At 44.1% G+C, this 16,330-nt stretch overlaps 1 protein-coding gene across 12 annotated transcripts in view; it reads left to right on the top strand.

Moving 5' to 3' along the window:
• The window catches only part of CNOT1 (CCR4-NOT transcription complex subunit 1), an 83,266-nt gene that overhangs the window by 10,561 nt on the left and 56,375 nt on the right, over positions 1–16,330 (top strand). For all 12 annotated transcript variants that reach the window (XM_029075144.2, XM_029075146.2, XM_029075145.2 and 9 more), the window contains exons 3-6: positions 12,942–13,049; positions 13,368–13,466; positions 15,794–15,862; positions 15,957–16,011. In XM_029075144.2, the coding sequence (XP_028930977.1) occupies positions 12,942–13,049; positions 13,368–13,466; positions 15,794–15,862; positions 15,957–16,011 (331 nt within the window). The remainder of the gene's footprint in view (positions 1–12,941; positions 13,050–13,367; positions 13,467–15,793; positions 15,863–15,956; positions 16,012–16,330) is intronic.

The raw sequence follows: 16,330 nt of genomic DNA, 5'->3' as shown, positions 1-16,330 counted from the left end.
AAAGATTGAGGTATCTAATTACTAAGTAAATTATTATATTTGGATCACTTGGATTGACAAATTTATATTCAAAACAGTTCCCCTTTGGAACGTTTAGGCTTCAGAGCCTTTGTAGAACCCCATCGGGGAGGAAGCCGAGAGGACCCGGTGGATTTGGTGCAAATGGGCTAGTTTAGTCTGGGTCAGAGGTGCCCACAGTACCTGTGGACCCTCTCCCCTCTTATTAGGACTTTGCTAGCCACGGTGCCTACTCGACGGTCGCTTTAGTTCTTTCTGGGGGTGTTGCATTGGGACCCGAGAGTGACCCCGCGCCTAACAATGAAGGAACACCTCATCTTCCTCCCACTATTCCTGATTGGAGTGCTGAAGCAGCAGCTGAGCTTGTCCGGCTGGTTATTAAACTTAAGTGTATTAAACTTATATTAAAAGTATTAAACTTATATTAAACGTATTAAACTTAAAAAAAAAAAGTTGGACCAATGAAGGTATGGGACTTGGAGGTGATGCATTTTGGTGATAAACTCTTGGGATGTTTATTTTTTTTAAAAATCTGGTTAAAACCTATTAATCTGGTGTGCAAATAATGCAGATGGCCAAGCATGCCCAATATCAGAGTCACCTATTGCAAAAATAGGAATACTAGGCTTAAGGGGGTCAGCGTCTGTTAATACAAAACTTAAAATATCCAAAATTTGGTTTGTGTTGTACTGGAGAGAATAGAAAGATGACACCAGCCCAAAAGATAAAAACTGAACAGAGATGCCAGTTAACTGTGGAAACTCGAGACTCGTGGAGAGGCAGCGTGGCCTAGTGGATAGAGTCCGAAGGACCTGGGTTCCAGTCACGGCTCTGCCACTTACTTGCCGTGAGACCTCGAGCAGTGTAGGCTAGTGGTTAAAAAGTACCAGCCTGGGAGTCAGAGAACCTACATTCTAGACTTGGCTCCTCCACGTTTTTGCTGTGTGACCATCAGCAAGTTACTTCACTTCTCTGTGTCTCAGTTAACATCCGTAAAATGGGAATTAACGTTGTGAGGCCCATGTGGGACATGGACTGTTCCATCCTGATTAGCTTGTATCTACCCCAGCGCATGACACATAGTAAGTGTTAAATACACCATTAAAAAAATTCCTTCTTCCAACTATCTAAAGGGAGAACACATTAAGGCCATGCCATACCTCTTAAATATCACATTGCAAAACTCTCTTGAGTATTTACAGATATTGATGCATCAAACAAATGATCAACCTGAGTAAGCCATGGTAGAAATAGAGGCCAATACATTGATTTTAGTCCATTTTGGCAGCAGAAGCCTTCAGAGACGCTTACCAAAATTTTAAATCTAACTTTTTATTCTAAATTTTAGGGGCTGGAAATCTGAGAAAATTTTACAAATCTACCCCAGAAATATATAACGTTATCATGTAATAAATAAGATCGCAAATTATTCTATGTTAATGCTGTTTGAGTGCTTACTGTATGCAGAGCATTATAATAATAATGTTGGTATTGGTTAAGCGCTTACTATGTGCAGAGCACTGTTCTAAGCGCTGGGGTAGATACAGGGGAATCAGGTTGTCCCACTTGAGGCTCACAGTTAATCCCCATTTTACAGATGAGGTAACTGAGGCACAGAGAAGTTAAGTGACTGGCCCACGGTCACACAGCTGACAAGGGGCAGAGCTGGGATTCGAACCCATGACCGCTGACTCCGAAGCCCGGGCTCTTTCCACTGAGCCACGCTGCACTTGGGAAAGTACACTTCAGTCGAATTAGGAATTACGTTCCCTGCCCATAATGAGTTTACAGTCTAGAGGGGGAGGCAGACATTAATATGATTAAATAATTTATATTATATAAAGATATGTATACTTTAATATTGTTTTGTTTAAAGCCCCCCCCCCCCCCCACTGAGCAGCAATTTAAATGATCTGTCCAAGAGCTTTTAATCAAATCTGAAGTTAGTCATCTGGCTGGTACTTTTAATAATTCAGGATTATAATTATCAGCGTAAGATTGTTTTTAGATTGACACACAGTTATTATTTATGCAAAGTAGTCACTGTAATGTCAAGTTTTTATTTCCTCTGTTGTCTCTCCACTCCTTTTTTCGAGATAGTTGTGCTAGGTAGATTTGAGGGAGGCCAACATCTGCAAATCTTTTTTTCTTTCTCTTTTCCTTTGGTCAGTTTCTTTGGTCTTGTTTTTGGCTTATCTAGAAATAGATTGAGAAAGGACATTTCTATAAGAAGTGGTAACTTCATTTAACTCTTGCTGCGTTTAGTGGGGGACCTTTTCGTCAAAAGGTCTGCATTTAACTTTTGTGCTGTGTGCGTTCAAGTGTTCCAGTTTTGTAGAAGGTCATTTCAAGCAAATAGGTCTACCTGCTAGAAGTGTGCTTAGAGTAAAATCCCTGAATTTACTGTCTTATAAGTAAAAAAAAAACACTCCTCTAAGAGATTGAATTTATCCCCAGCTGTCATTAAAGAATGCAGTTCTAGACAACCCAAGGAACAGGTGCCCTAGAAACCAACAACTGACTTATTCTTTGCCATCTTAAATACATTAAAGAAAACTTAGAGCAGATACACATGAAGATAAACTAGGTGCTTTGAGAAGAATTGATAAGAGGCAGAGTAGCATTGTAAAGGCATTAAATATTCACAAGCTGCGGTTAAAAATCCTCAAGTCAATTTTCAAAAAAATTATGTCAATAGGCAAGCCTGGAGAGAGGTCAGTTTTTCAGCTGAAGTCCCCTCCCCCACCTTAAGATAGTAAGTGTTATTTTTCCATTATTCCATGCTACCTCCTCAAGCATTGCCCTTAGCACTGATACAGGAATAAAGGTATAATTAACAGAAAGAAAAAACAAATTACCATTTTAATCATGTCATGTAGAAATGTTTATTGGCAGTCTTTTGCCAACGTGGTTTTCAGGCTCACCCACATTTCGAGTTGTGAAAATTTGTAGGCTGACTTTCATCTCTGGTGAATATCCCTTGCTATGAATAATTGGGCTGGACTAAGTTGCTTCTCAGAATTCCTAAGATTCTCTAATTCTCTGCATATTTGTGAACAGTGGGATTTAATTTTTCAAAGCGACATCACCAGAGGACTGTGAATGTCCCAGTTTTAAAAAGTAACAAATTATTATTCTAAATAAATTCAGATGTGCAGGCAGCTGCCTTTAAATCCACAGTCCATGTTAAATAAGACTTTGAAAATCAGGATTGCTGTGGTCCCCTGTGTATGAAGGAGGGGGTTTCAGGCAGGGCTGGGGAATTGGAGCAAGGGGTTGGTGATGGGGGGATGAGAACGAGACACAATAGATTTCCTGGAGGGGAATGAAGAGTGCAAGCTGGGATGTAGTGGGAAAAGAGGGTGGATAAGTGTAGAGAGCTGATTTGGTGGTGCTTTAAAACCAGATATGCTCGGAGAAGGTGGGGAGGCTATGCCCAGCCGTGGTCCTTTCTCTTGCGTGTGCCTCCAACGCATTGGCACCATTTTTAAGATGGACTGGGCTCACAGTGTGCCCAGCCATTTCCCAAAAGTATGGACATAGAAGCTTCAGAAGGGACTTCTCAGCTCTGGGCTTCCAGCTGAGAAACCAGTGAGAACTGTCCCACTTCCCTGGATCAGGAAGTTGCTGGATTGCACTACACCCACATTCCCCACTGTGTTCCTGGTTGTGGTGTAACTTGCTGGTAGAGTTGGCCCCCAGTGCAGCCATTTTAGCTCCTCCCTACTTTACATATATATATATAGCTTAAGTTGGTGAAGAATAGAGGAAGAAATGCGTTTGAAGAAAGAACTTGGTTCCCGTCTTGGGCTGAACCTGACAGAAACCAGTCCGCGGGTGAAGAACTGAATGGTATTTTTGTCAAAATCTCACTTCACTGTGCTCTGTTACCTGAGAGATTCAACCGTTTCTTGACCGAAGAAGGGCAAGGGGAATTATCCAGTCTGGTTCTTCCTCTTTGATGCCATAACAATTTGAGATAGGGATCGTGATTGAGCATCCTTTTGGTTCTAGCTACCCCTTTTCGCCTTTACCAGATAAACCTGAGGTTTTGTTTAATAATCTCAGGAAAATCATTTTGCATTCACTTGGAATCTCACTGGTCGCTCCAAATATTTGGGAGAAATGGTGAAATCGGAGTCTTTAAATGTAGGTCACAGTCTCCCTCACTCCTGGTTTCAGTTGAAGACTGGGAAGAATGTGAGAAATTCCAGGAGGTGCAGCTACATGCTCAATAAAAATCATGGTATTCAAGTGCTAACTATGTGCCAAGCACTGGCATAAGTAAAGGATGATCAGGTCGGGCAAAGCCCTTGTCCCACTCCATACTCAACAAAGCAGGAGAACAGGTATTTAATCCCTATTTTACAGATTAGGAAATTGAGGAAGTTGTGACATGCCCAATTTCATACAGGAGGCAGTGGATAGAACAAGGGCCTGGGAGTTAGAAGGTTGTGGGTTCTAATCCTGACTATTTGTCTGCTGTGTGACCGTGGGCAAGTCACTTCACTGATCCTCGGTTCCCTCATCTGTAGAATGGGGATTGAGACAGTGAACCCCATGTGGGACAGGAACTGTGTCCAACCCGATCTGCTTGTATCCTCCCCCAGCGCTTCGTACAGTGCCTGGCACTCAGCGTTGAAGAAACAACACCCTTATTGTTGTTGTTGTTTACTCATCCAGGTGTGGCAAATTTTAAAAGGTTTATAAGGTAGAGAAAGAATGGAAGTCTGTTGTCCCAAGTATATCCCCGTCGATGCAGATGCTCCAGGGTTTGTGGGAAGGTCCCCACAGTTTAAGCAGGACTGTCTTCTTGGGCCACACTTCTGCCCCTAGAAAGGCCTTGTGTCTGCTTATAGGGAGGGTGATGGTCATGAGGCAGAAGGTCGTGGGTTCTAATCCCAACGGTAGGATCCCCATGCCTCTTACCAAGAAGAGAGAGAGGCCCCTATTGTCTCTTGTATTTAGGGCCTTCCCCTCTACGTTAGTGGGCCCCAGGGGTCTGTTTCATATGTGAATTTTTGTGCAGACTCACATGTGGCTTCCAGCATCTTGTGATAGTCCTTAAGCTCCTTTCCTCACTTCTTTTTACTCCACAAGAACGAGGGTTTTTTCATTTTTGTTTTTTTGCTAAACACTTAACCTCAGCAAGCCTTCTTAACGCAGTCCTTATTTTTGGATTTTCTCATACTTTCTTGGGACTGACACACTCCTTTAGGAGAGAATTAGAATAAAGATAAAGATAAAAATTGAGTGTTTTCTACTTTCCCCTCCAGTCTTTTCAGGAGTTTTTCCTTTTCTTCCTCCTCTAAACGTAAGGCCTCTGTTGAGACTTAACAATGGCCCAGAACCACCACCCCCACCTCCCTGCCCCCAGCCACCCTCAAGTAAATATTCCCTCTTTGTCACTTTTCCTTCCCTAGTCATTCTGGTAACTGTGGGGAAACGTGTTGAAGTTTCATACGTGCGTTTTACTTGGCGTTTCGGCTAAATGATTTTGCTCTAAGGCTTCCTGCCTCCTTGAAGGTGGAGAAGGGATCGAGTTGGCCAGCAGAAAACTCCCCAGAGTCAGTGGACTAACAGACGTCCAGCTAATCCTCCTTTAATTCATTGAGGCCAAATTATGAGGTCTCTGCCCGGTTAGCCCTCTGTCCTCCATCCTAGATCAAAAATTTCCTCCAGGCGCTCACCTCTCTAGACTGTAAACTCGTTGTGCACAGGGAATGAGTCTGTTGCTTTTTTTTTTTTAACTGTACCCTCCCAAGCACTTAGTACAGTACTCTGCGCACAGTAAGGGCTCAATTGGTAGGTTGACCTCTCTCCACTCCCTGACCCACCCAGGCTCTGCATGAATTAGCCACTTTATATGAAACAATCGAATCCCTCTTGACAGTATGTCAGACTGCTTAGTCACCAACTGTCTGATCACTCATTCACTGGCCTCTTAGCTTCAGGCTCTCCTTCCTGCTGAGTTCTTAGCAGAGGAAATACTGTTTTTTAGAAATACTTCCCCCTTTAGTGTGGGATTTGGGTGAATTTCCCCCCTACCCCCCCCTGCCCAAAAGGGCCTACTTGAAAAAGCAGGCATAGAGAAGCAGCGTGGCTCAGTGGAAAGAGCCCGGGCTTGGGAGTCAGAGGTCATGGGTTCGTATCCCGACTCTGCCCCTTGTCAGCTGTGTGACTGTGGGCAAGTCACTTCACTTCTCTGTGCCTCAGTTCCCTCCTCTGTAAATTGGAATGAAGATTGTGAGCCTCACGTGGGACAACCTCATTCCCCTGTATCTACCCCAGCGCTTAGAACAGTGCTCTGCACAGAGTAAGCGCTTAACAAATACCAACATTATTATTATTATTGCCTAAATCAATCAATAAATGCTATTTATTGAGCTTACTATGTACTAAGCACCTAAAGGCACAGAGGAACCGCCTCTGGAGCCCATTATCAATCAAATCATGCTCAGTAACTCTGCCGTCCACTCAGAGTAACAGTCCCTGGTCCCTTCAGAAACTCTCCAGTCTGCCACCCGTTATCAGTTATGATAGACAAATAGGTATCTTTTCACTGGGATTCCTCTCCCTTTGTCCTCAGTCCCGTCATTTGAAGGATTCCCATCTTAATTAGTTCACTGACTTTGGGGAGTTTTCTGCTGGCCAACTTGATCCCTTCTCCACCTTCATTGAGGCGGGAAGCCTTAGAGCAAAATCATTTAGCCGAAACTCCAAGTAAAAGATCGGCAAAAGATGCTTGGAGCCACCCAAGGATATCGATTCCTCCCACCAGAGGAGATAATCAGGCCGTGCGTGATGCCCATTTAGGTCCTGGCAAGCTGTGGCCACTTCAAGCTTAGAGTGGGCAAGGATGTGGTGACTGCCCTGACCACCATTTATTATTGATATAGGTCACCCCTGCTGAGATTGATTTGGCCAGCCTCACTTAAATCAGGTAGAAAAACCTCAGTTTTAAGTGCTGAGGCATTTTGAGAGGGGCTATCAACAAGATAGATTGAATCAGTCAAATATATGGAGCGCTTATTATAATAATTATGGAATTTAAGGGCTTACCATGTGCCAGGCACTGTTCTCAGCGCTGAGGTGGGTAAAAGCAAAAGGCTAGGATGTGTGGAGCACTGTCCTAAGGAGTTAGAGTACAGTATGACAGATTTGGTTAAGTAACTAGTACAGAGAAGTCAAGTGACTTGTCCAAGGTCACACAGCAGAGAAGTGGCAGAGCTGGGCTTAGAACCTGGGTCCCAGGCCCATGCTGTATCCAGTCGGCCAGGCTACTTCAACCAACGTGGTTGATTGTATTGTCCCAGGTGCTGACTACAGTGCTCTGCGTGCAGTAAGCGTTCAGTAAACACCATTGATTGATTTGGACCAATCAAGCTAATGAGCAGCTCTTTGCTTCTTGGGACTGGTGAAATGGTGAAGTAACAACGATGGGTATTAAATGCTTACTATGTGCTTAGTGCTGGGATAGATTGAAGGTCAGATTCAGACCATGTCCCACAAGGGATTCTCAGTCTGAGGAAATGTGGAAACTGGAGCAGAGCGAGTTATCGGTGAGGAATGATGAGAGAGCAAAAAAGAAACCAAGATCACCGAGGGGACTAAGTGACCGAGCTGGGACTAGAACCCGGGTCTCCTGGTTCCCCGCACTGTACTCTTTCTCCTCAAGGCTGCATGCTGCTTTATATATTTTCTTTTTTATCTTGTGTGGGAGCAGCATGGCTTAGTGGAAGGAGCACAGGCTTGGGAGTCACAGGTCGTGGGTTCTAATCCCAGCTCCACCACTTGTCAGCTGTGTGACTTTGGGCAAATCACTTAACTTCTCTGCTTCTGTTACCTGATCTGAAAATGGGGATTAAGACGGACCTTGTATCCACCCCAGGATTTAGAAGAGTGCTTGGCACATAGTAAGCGCTTAATAAATACCATCATCATCATAATCATCATATAGGAACTACTCTCCCTGGGTCCATCTCATCCAATCCATTAGGGTCAGGCAATTGGCACTGGGGTGCTGAGCATGTCCTTGTAGAAACTTCCAAAGCCCCCATCTGGTTCTGTCCACCTGTGCCAACCACTGTTATTTACCTAAGACATCTAGGGTAGAAATGGGTTTAGGTAGGTCCATCCTGTTGCTCCTGCTTTAGTAGCTTTGTTCCTATTCCATTCCCCTTCTCGAGGGGACCAGCTATAGAATCTATCGGATTGATCAATTGGTTTGTCCCTTAGCCACGTTTATCCAGGAACTCAGATTAAATTAAGTATGAGGACGTACCAAGTGATCACATGTGCCTCCCCTCCCGTCTCTTCAAAGGCACTTTCTGTCCCCACTTGGTGCTGTTCTGTGGCAGGGTTCAACTCTGTCAGTCATATTTGTTGGGAAACAGGAGAGAAAAGGTGTTGACTTTTCTGTGACCATGGGATTGTTGGAGCCTGAACTCACTGGGGACTAATAATAATCATAATGGTGGTATTTCTTAATCACTTACTATGTGCCAGGCACTGTTCTAAGCGCTGGAGTAGATGCAAGGTATCCAGGTTGTCCCCCATGGGGCTCACAGTCTTAATCCCCATTTTACAGATGAGGTCACTGAGGTCTGGAGAAGTTAAGTGACTCGCCCAAAGTCACACAGCTGACGAGTGGCGTAGCCGGGATTAGAACCGATGACCTCTGACTCCCAAGCCCGGGCTTTTCCCACCGAGCCTCGGGGAAGTCATTTGTTCTTCAGTGAGGCAGCTTCTCAGCCTTTATAAGCGATCATTATAATAATAAAAATAAGAATGTCATGGTGTTTGTATAGTGCTTTGTTTTTCCAAAGTGCGTCCGCATCAACTATCATTTTATCCCTCAGAACATCCTTGTGAGGTACAGAGATGCACGTGATATCCCCATTTTATAGGCGAGGAAACCGAAGTAAAGAGAGGCTGTGACCTGGCCAAGGTCACAGCAGATTAAGGGCAAAGCCGAATTTGAACCCAGGTCACCTGATTCCCAGGCCAGTGCGTTTTCCATTGCACCACCCTGCTGCGCCTGCACCTATGATGCCTCTTGTTTTTCCGTCTTTGTCATGGCTTAGCTTAGACCGTGAGCTTGCTGTGGGCGGGGAACGTATCTACTGACTCTCTACTCTCCCAAGTGTTTAGTAGGGAAGCAGCGAGGCTCAGTGGAAAGAGCCCGGGCTTGGGAGTCAGAGGTCATGGGTTCGAATCCCAGCTCCGCCGCTTGTCAGCTGTGAGACTTTGGGCAAGTCACTTAACTTCCCTGTGCCTCAGTTACCTCATCTGTAAAAGGGGGATTAAAACTGTGAGCCCCACGTGGGACAACCTGATCACCTTGTATCCCCCAGCACTTAGAACAGTGCTTTGCACATAGTAAGCGCTTAACAAGTACCACCATTATTATTATTATAGCTCTCCACAAAGAACAAACACTCGGTACTCCTGATTGATTGCTGTTGTGCTTTGCAGCTGTCCTGTGCTGTCGACTGGGAGATTCTAGTAGAGTTATAAGGAAGCAGCCCGACCTAATGGATAGAGCACGGGACTGAGAGTTAAGGATCCAGGTTCTAATCCCGGCTCTGCCGCTTGTCTGCTGGGTGACCTTGGGCAAGTCGCTTCACTTCTCTGTGCCTCAGTTATCTGTAAAAAATGGGATTAAGAATGTGAGCCTCGCTGGGGACATGGACCGTGTCCAGCCCGCTTACTTTGTATCCACCCCAGTGCTTAGAACAGTGCTTGGCGTGTAAGTGCTTAACAGATGCCATTATTTTATCATCAGTGTGTGGAGATAAATCTTAGAAGTAGCAATTTCAGGTAGATGCCAAATTAGTCTTAACTTAGCAGTTCCTGGCATGTATACTAGAGAAGCAACATGGTTCAGTGGAAAGAGCCCGGGCTTGGGAGTCAGAGGTCATGGGTTCTAATCCTGTCTCCGCCGCACGTCAGCTGTGTGACTTTAGGTAAGTCACTTCACTTCTCTGGGCCTCGGTCTGTAAAATGGGGATGAAGACTGTGAGCCCCCCATGGGACAAACTGATCACCTTGTATCCCCCCAGCTCTTAGAACCGTGCTTTGCACATAGTAAGCGCTTAACAAGTACCATCATTATGAGAGTGTAGTGAATGCAGGTATATCCTGCCTGGGACATCTCCCTGGCCTGCTGTTCCATGGCAGGACACTCTGGTGTCCTTTTGCTCTCCCATCATTTCTCAATGCGGACTCTGGCCGTCTCTACTCAAGGCAGCAAATAAGGGCCATTCATGCGCACTGGGGGAAAGGCGATGCAAGTCTCTATCTTAATAAAGGAAAAAAAATGAAGGTAGATGTATTGGGATTGCTTCCTAGTGAGAATAAATTGATTAATTTATGATGGCAACTGTATTTGAGTTCAAGGCTGCTGAGTCCATGCAACTTAGATAAGTCTCAACTTCTTGCAACCACTCATCTTGCTGCCCAAGTGGCAAAATTAAAAATCTGGACTTATGGGTTCAAATAACTTGTTGGTCTTTATTTGGGAATTCAGTAACGAATGGAAGCTGCATGTAGGAATTAGGAGAAAATTTGCCAGAAACAGGGTTGCCCACAGGTTTTCAGTAATGGGCCTTGTGATTGGAAATCCATATTTGTGTGGGCTGCAGGTGTTTTTTATTGAGAGCAATGGTGATGTGTATCTAGCCTGCCAGCTATTAAAATATGGATTTTTAAAACATTACTAAAAAGTTTTTAAAAGTTTAAACTTTAGTACAAAAAAATTATTAGGACAATGGCAAGCCTAGCACTAGCTTTTGATCAATTTAAGAAAAACATGGGTATTTAACTATTGTCAAGGACTATAGAGAGTATTGTCAGGGCACATGTCAATTTTGACTAGCCCCTGCTGGGCTTGTGGTTCATGTGTGCTAATTAGGATAAAAACAAAATTGCTAAAAATCTCAGGTGGCTGCACTTTACTGCCCATTAGACTGTCCTGGCTTAAAAGATAAGCAGCGTGGCCTCCTGTGAAGAGCACAGGTCTGCGAGCCAGAAGACCTGGGTTCTAATCCTGGATCCGCCACATGTCTGCTGTGTGACCCTTTTCTGTGTTCCCTCATCTAAAAATGGGGATTAAGGCTGTGACCCCTATGTGGGACAGGAACTGTATCCGACCCAGTTACCTTTTATCTATCCCACAGTGTGTGGCACACAGTAAGCCCTTAACAAATACCATAAAAAAGTGAAGTATCTGCCTCACTTTTTTTTTCCCTAAAGAAGGTAATGCATCTTGCATTTAAAGACCACCTGCCTAAGTAAAAGCTTAGTTTCATCAAGGAGGCCAGTAGTTAATGCATTTCAATCTTTGAATAAGAAAACATAGTTCCCGTGGGGCTTCTGGGGCTAGAAGGTTGATAAATACGTGACCCCAAGAATGGCTGGTGCCTCGGCGGGTCACCCCTAGACAGTTGAGGTGAAGTTTTCCAAAGCTTTGGAATGCTCAGAAGTCCGTTCTCAGGGTGGAGGAGAGGGTAAGAAGGAACCAGTGCTTTACCTCATTATTCTCAGAAGGAAGGGGGAATGCCTGCTCTCATTAGGAGAGCACAGCTGGTCTTTGCTGATTAGTAGTGAGCCTAATATTCTCTTATAAGGGTTCCTTGTGGGTGACTCCATTTTCAGGAATCCCAACAACTCCTAGGGTGGTGTAGGATGTATAGGGTTTGAAATGTTGCTTCAGAAAATGAAATGTGGTGGCTACTCTATGCTTCGATTGCAGATAGTGGGGCGTAATTTGGACCTATACTGTAAGACCACCTGGCGAAAAGACCAGGTTGTTTGGGAATCGAGGGTGGTCTCATTAGTGAACTCTGCTAACGCAGGAGGAGGTTTTGGGAGAGTTTTATCCATTACTGAGATGACTTCTACAGAGTCGGATGCTTTGCTTTGCGCTTAAGACTCGCCCGCCTTCTTTGGCGAAAGATGGTCGGAAGCAGATCATCTGGGACTGCCTTCGGACCCAGTCAGTTTAGGTAATGGGAATTTTAAATAACTGAGCAGAATCGAGTTAGGCTATCTTAGACCCGTTTATGCCCAATTTTGTGTAGCTGTCTGAGCCAAAGATCATTCATCCAGTCGAATACTCTGTATAACCGAAGTGAAGGTAATCAGTTCTCTACTGAGTATTGTAAAACTTGATCACCATTGGACAGAACACTCATGTTCATTGTTGAGTTAAGTGCATTTGTTAAAGCCAGATTTTGGATATTAAACTTGGACTATTTTTTGGTTTTATTCCAGCGTGGCTCAGTGGAAAGAGCGCGGGCTTTGGAGTCAGGGTTCATGAGTTCGAATCCCAGCTCTGCCACTTGTCAGCTGTGTCACTGTGGGCAAGTCACTTAACTTCTCTGTGCCTCAGTTCCCTCATCTGTAAAATGGGGATTAAGACTGTGAGCCCCACGTGGGACAACCTGATTCCCCTATGTCTACCCCAGCGCTTAGAACAGTGCTCGGCACATAGTAAGCGCTTAACAAATACCAACATTATTATTATTATTATTATTCCCACAACCAAAATGTAAATCGGGGGCCAGTGGGGTGTAGTGTAAATTATAAATCACTCTTTCCCAAGTGAGTTGACTTTTGCAACATTTGATGCAAAATATTAGTGATTTATTTTCTAATTCATATTGGTGTTCAGTTCAGCCTGGTGTTGCTTTTTTAATCTACCAGCTAGTATTCCATGTGGTTTAGCTGTTTAAAATTTTGATTTGTATGTTATAGTGACCCAACTCTAATCAGTGTGTTTTTCTCCCTTCATCCTGCCTAGAACAACACAGAACAAACTTAAAAAGCAGATTATTTGAAAATCGATGGGACCTACATTCCTTTGACTTCAATTCGGCATTCAGATTTTAAAGCTTAAAGATGAATTTTTCTGTTTTTAGATTGTGAATCGGCACGGCCCCGAAGCAGACAGGCATTTATTACGCTGCCTATTTTCGCACGTGGATTTCAGTGGCGATGGTAAAAGCAGTGGCAAAGATTTTCATCAGGTAAATTTAATGTATTTAAAGTTTAAATATTTAGTAATATTTAAATATTTAAAGTGTGTGTGTTTAACTGTTTGGCCACACCGAGTACCTAGTAGTAAACTAGTTGCAACCAGGGAGTACTTTTGGTTTAGCCTATTGCTAGTTCGTTTTTTTCTTAATTAGTAATGTGGTGATTTCTCTTCACTCACATTTAAGGGCATATTATAAATTAAGATCTTCCTGTTTTGAATATTGAGAAATTCCTTTAGAAATTAAAAGGAGGAAAAAAAGAATGAAAGTAGCCTAATGAACTAGTTTTGTGAATTTTTTTTATTTTAGACTCAGTTTCTGATTCAGGAGTGTGCGTCGCTGATTACGAAGCCAAACTTTATCTCGACGCTGTCCTATGCCATTGATAATCCCTTGCACTATCAGAAGGTTTGTATTTCTTTTATGAGGGTCAAATCAATAATGTGACTACCTGCTACCATGCATTACACTTGTAAGTGCTTGGGAGAATACAGTAGAATCAGATGTAATCCCGGCTGTCATGGAGTTTGCAATCTAGTAAGGGCAACAAGAAGTAAAGCAAATTACAGATTGGAGGAAGAAAGGAAAAGGAAATGGACACTACACTACTCAGTACTTTAATAATAAGTAGGGTGAGTTAGATATGTGCATAAATTCTTTGTGAACAGAAGTGATTTGGTGGTGTGGAGTTGCTGAAGTGGCAGTTGGTAGGGGCCAGAGGGTTGGAGAGGTACAAGTTGGTTTTGAGAAATTTGAGAAACAATTGGAAAAGGCCTCCCAGAACAGATACAACTTAAGGAAGGCTTTGAAGACGGGGAAGAATAGTGGTGTGCGAGATGGGAAGTGGAAGGAGGTCCCAGGCAAGGGATAGGACGTGAGCAGACGGTGAGTGGTGGGAGAGAAGAGAACGAGTCTCATTGAGTAGGTGAGTGGGGAAAAAAGAATGGCTAAGAAAGAGGGAAGAGAGCTGATTGCCTCCAGCACCAGTGGTCAGGGGTCTCCATTTGAAATAGAAAGACGTGAGGAGGCATGGGCAGAACAATGCTTGAGAAGAACATTCCGGGCAGCAGAATGAAATCTGGACCAGAGAGGGGAAAGGCTGAAGGCAAGGAGGCCATTGAAGAGGGTGATGAAATATTCCAGCTAAGATAGGACAGACCTCTGGACCAGCATGATGGGTCTTGGATGGAAGTGGGGCAGATCCTGGAGATATTGTGAGGGAAAATGTACAAGGTCGGCTTTGAGAGGGGGTGGGGGGCGGGCACAGATCCAATAGCAATCAGTGGTATTTGAACATCTTCTATGTGCAGAACACTTTACTAAAAAGGTGGAAGGATAGAGCTCACAATTTAGCAAGTTTATTGGGGTTGAAAGAGAGGCTGGAACCAAGAATCATGTCAAGGTTGTGACCTTTAGAGCTGTGGAGGATGGTGGTGTCAACTGACAGGAAAGTTAGGTAGAGGAGGAGATTTCCTTCAAAACGGTATATAAGTTCTTAGTATGTTCCAAGCACTGTATTAAACGCTAGGTTTAATAGATCATCAGATCAAATGCAGTCCCTGTCCCACAAGGGGCTCCCATTCTTAAGTAAGAAGATCAGGTTTTGAATCCCCATTTTGCAGGTGAAGAAACTGAGTCGTGGAGAAGTGAAGTTACACATCAGGCATGTGGTAGAGCTGGGATTAGAACCAGGTCCTTGGGTTCCCAGTGTTCTATCCACCAGGCCAAACTGCTTCTCCTTGATGTGGAAGCTAAGTTGAGAAATTCATTTGGGGACATACGGACTTGAGATGTCCAGCAGAAATGCAAGATTGCAGAGCGAGAGGAGTCGGGCTTAGGGAGGTAGATCTGAGAACCTGCAGAGTGCTGGTAGTTGAAGCCGTGGGAGTGGATAAGCTCACCAAGGAGTAACTAATGTCAAGTGAAAAGAGGACCCAGAACAGAGCTTTGCGGGACAGTGTAGCCAACGGTTGAGAAGCAGAGGGAGCTCTGACTGGAGAGACAGGCTAAGCTAGAGCCGTAAGAGTAGTCACAGGAGGTAACTGTGGGGAAAACCAAGCTTTCATATTATTTCCAGAAGGGAGTGAGCTACAGAACTGAAGGCAGCCGAGAAGTCAGTGGGGATTAGAGTAGAGTTTAAGCCTGATGGGAAGGTGACCTAGGAGCGGGTGATTTCAGTGTAGTGAAGGAAGCAGAAGCCGTATTGTAGATGGTTGAGGAAAGTTAGTGGCGGGAGCCACTCTAAAAACCAAATAAAACCAACCCCCAAACACCTGGAGATTGGCCTTTTTTTTTTCATTTTGAATTCTGTTTTTACACCTGCATTATCAGAGTGACTTAGTGAGTCTTCATCATAAATATTGGTGCAAAGGTTTTAAGGATGTAGTTCAGGGCTCCGCACACAGTAAGTGTTCCAATAGCAGTGATTTTTAAGGTCTGATCATGCTGACTTAACGCAGTGTCTCTTTTGCTGTCCTCAAAATGAGTCAGCTTCACGTCGGTGTTGCCATTTCATCTTTCTAATGCAGTGCAAACAACTTGAGGATGGTTTGGGCTCTGCAAAGTTTGGGTCATTAAGCTGAAGCGTTATGGGAAAACACTCACAATTATGGGTTATGGCATCTTAGAATGAGTAGGCCCACTGCAGAAGTGCATGGCCTGTCTCTCTAATTTGCATACGTGGTGGGCAGAGATACATGGAAACTTTGTTTTTAAAGTACTGCTCTTCGTTTCAGAGTCTAAAGCCGTCACCCCACTTATTTGCCCAATTGAGTAAAGTTCTCAAGTTAAGCAAAGTTCAGGAGGTAGGTGAATTTATCATGCAGTTGGGTTTATACTGTATATTATATAAAAGTTTTACATTTGAGAGTTTCATCTTTAATTACTCTACTTCTGCAGGTAATTTTTGGTCTTGCGCTGTTGAATTCATCTAGCTCAGATCTACGAGGTTTTGGTAAGTTGGGTTCACTGAAATACGAGAGCCCCAGTTTTCATTTTTCCATGCGCGTGTATGTATTGGGAGCTGACGTGGCCATCCCCTCCGAGGGGACTCCTGGGGCTTTGAGACTACTGCCAGGTGCAGTCGACGAGGAGTGGGCCACAGGAAGAGTAGGAGCAGAGGGAAAGTAAGAGGTGGAAGACTACTGGGAAAAAGGAGCAAGTAGTGGGGCACTTCCAGCCATCTGATCAGCTGAGCAAGAGAAAAACAGCAGAGACAGACAGGGAGAGAGTCTGGCTAATGGAAGGAGGAGAGACAAATATAAAAGTAGAGA

This window comes from Ornithorhynchus anatinus, chromosome 11, assembly GCF_004115215.2.
Source record: "Ornithorhynchus anatinus isolate Pmale09 chromosome 11, mOrnAna1.pri.v4, whole genome shotgun sequence".
Classification (NCBI taxonomy): domain Eukaryota; kingdom Metazoa; phylum Chordata; class Mammalia; order Monotremata; family Ornithorhynchidae; genus Ornithorhynchus; species Ornithorhynchus anatinus.
This window is presented reverse-complemented; position numbering and strand designations above follow the sequence as displayed.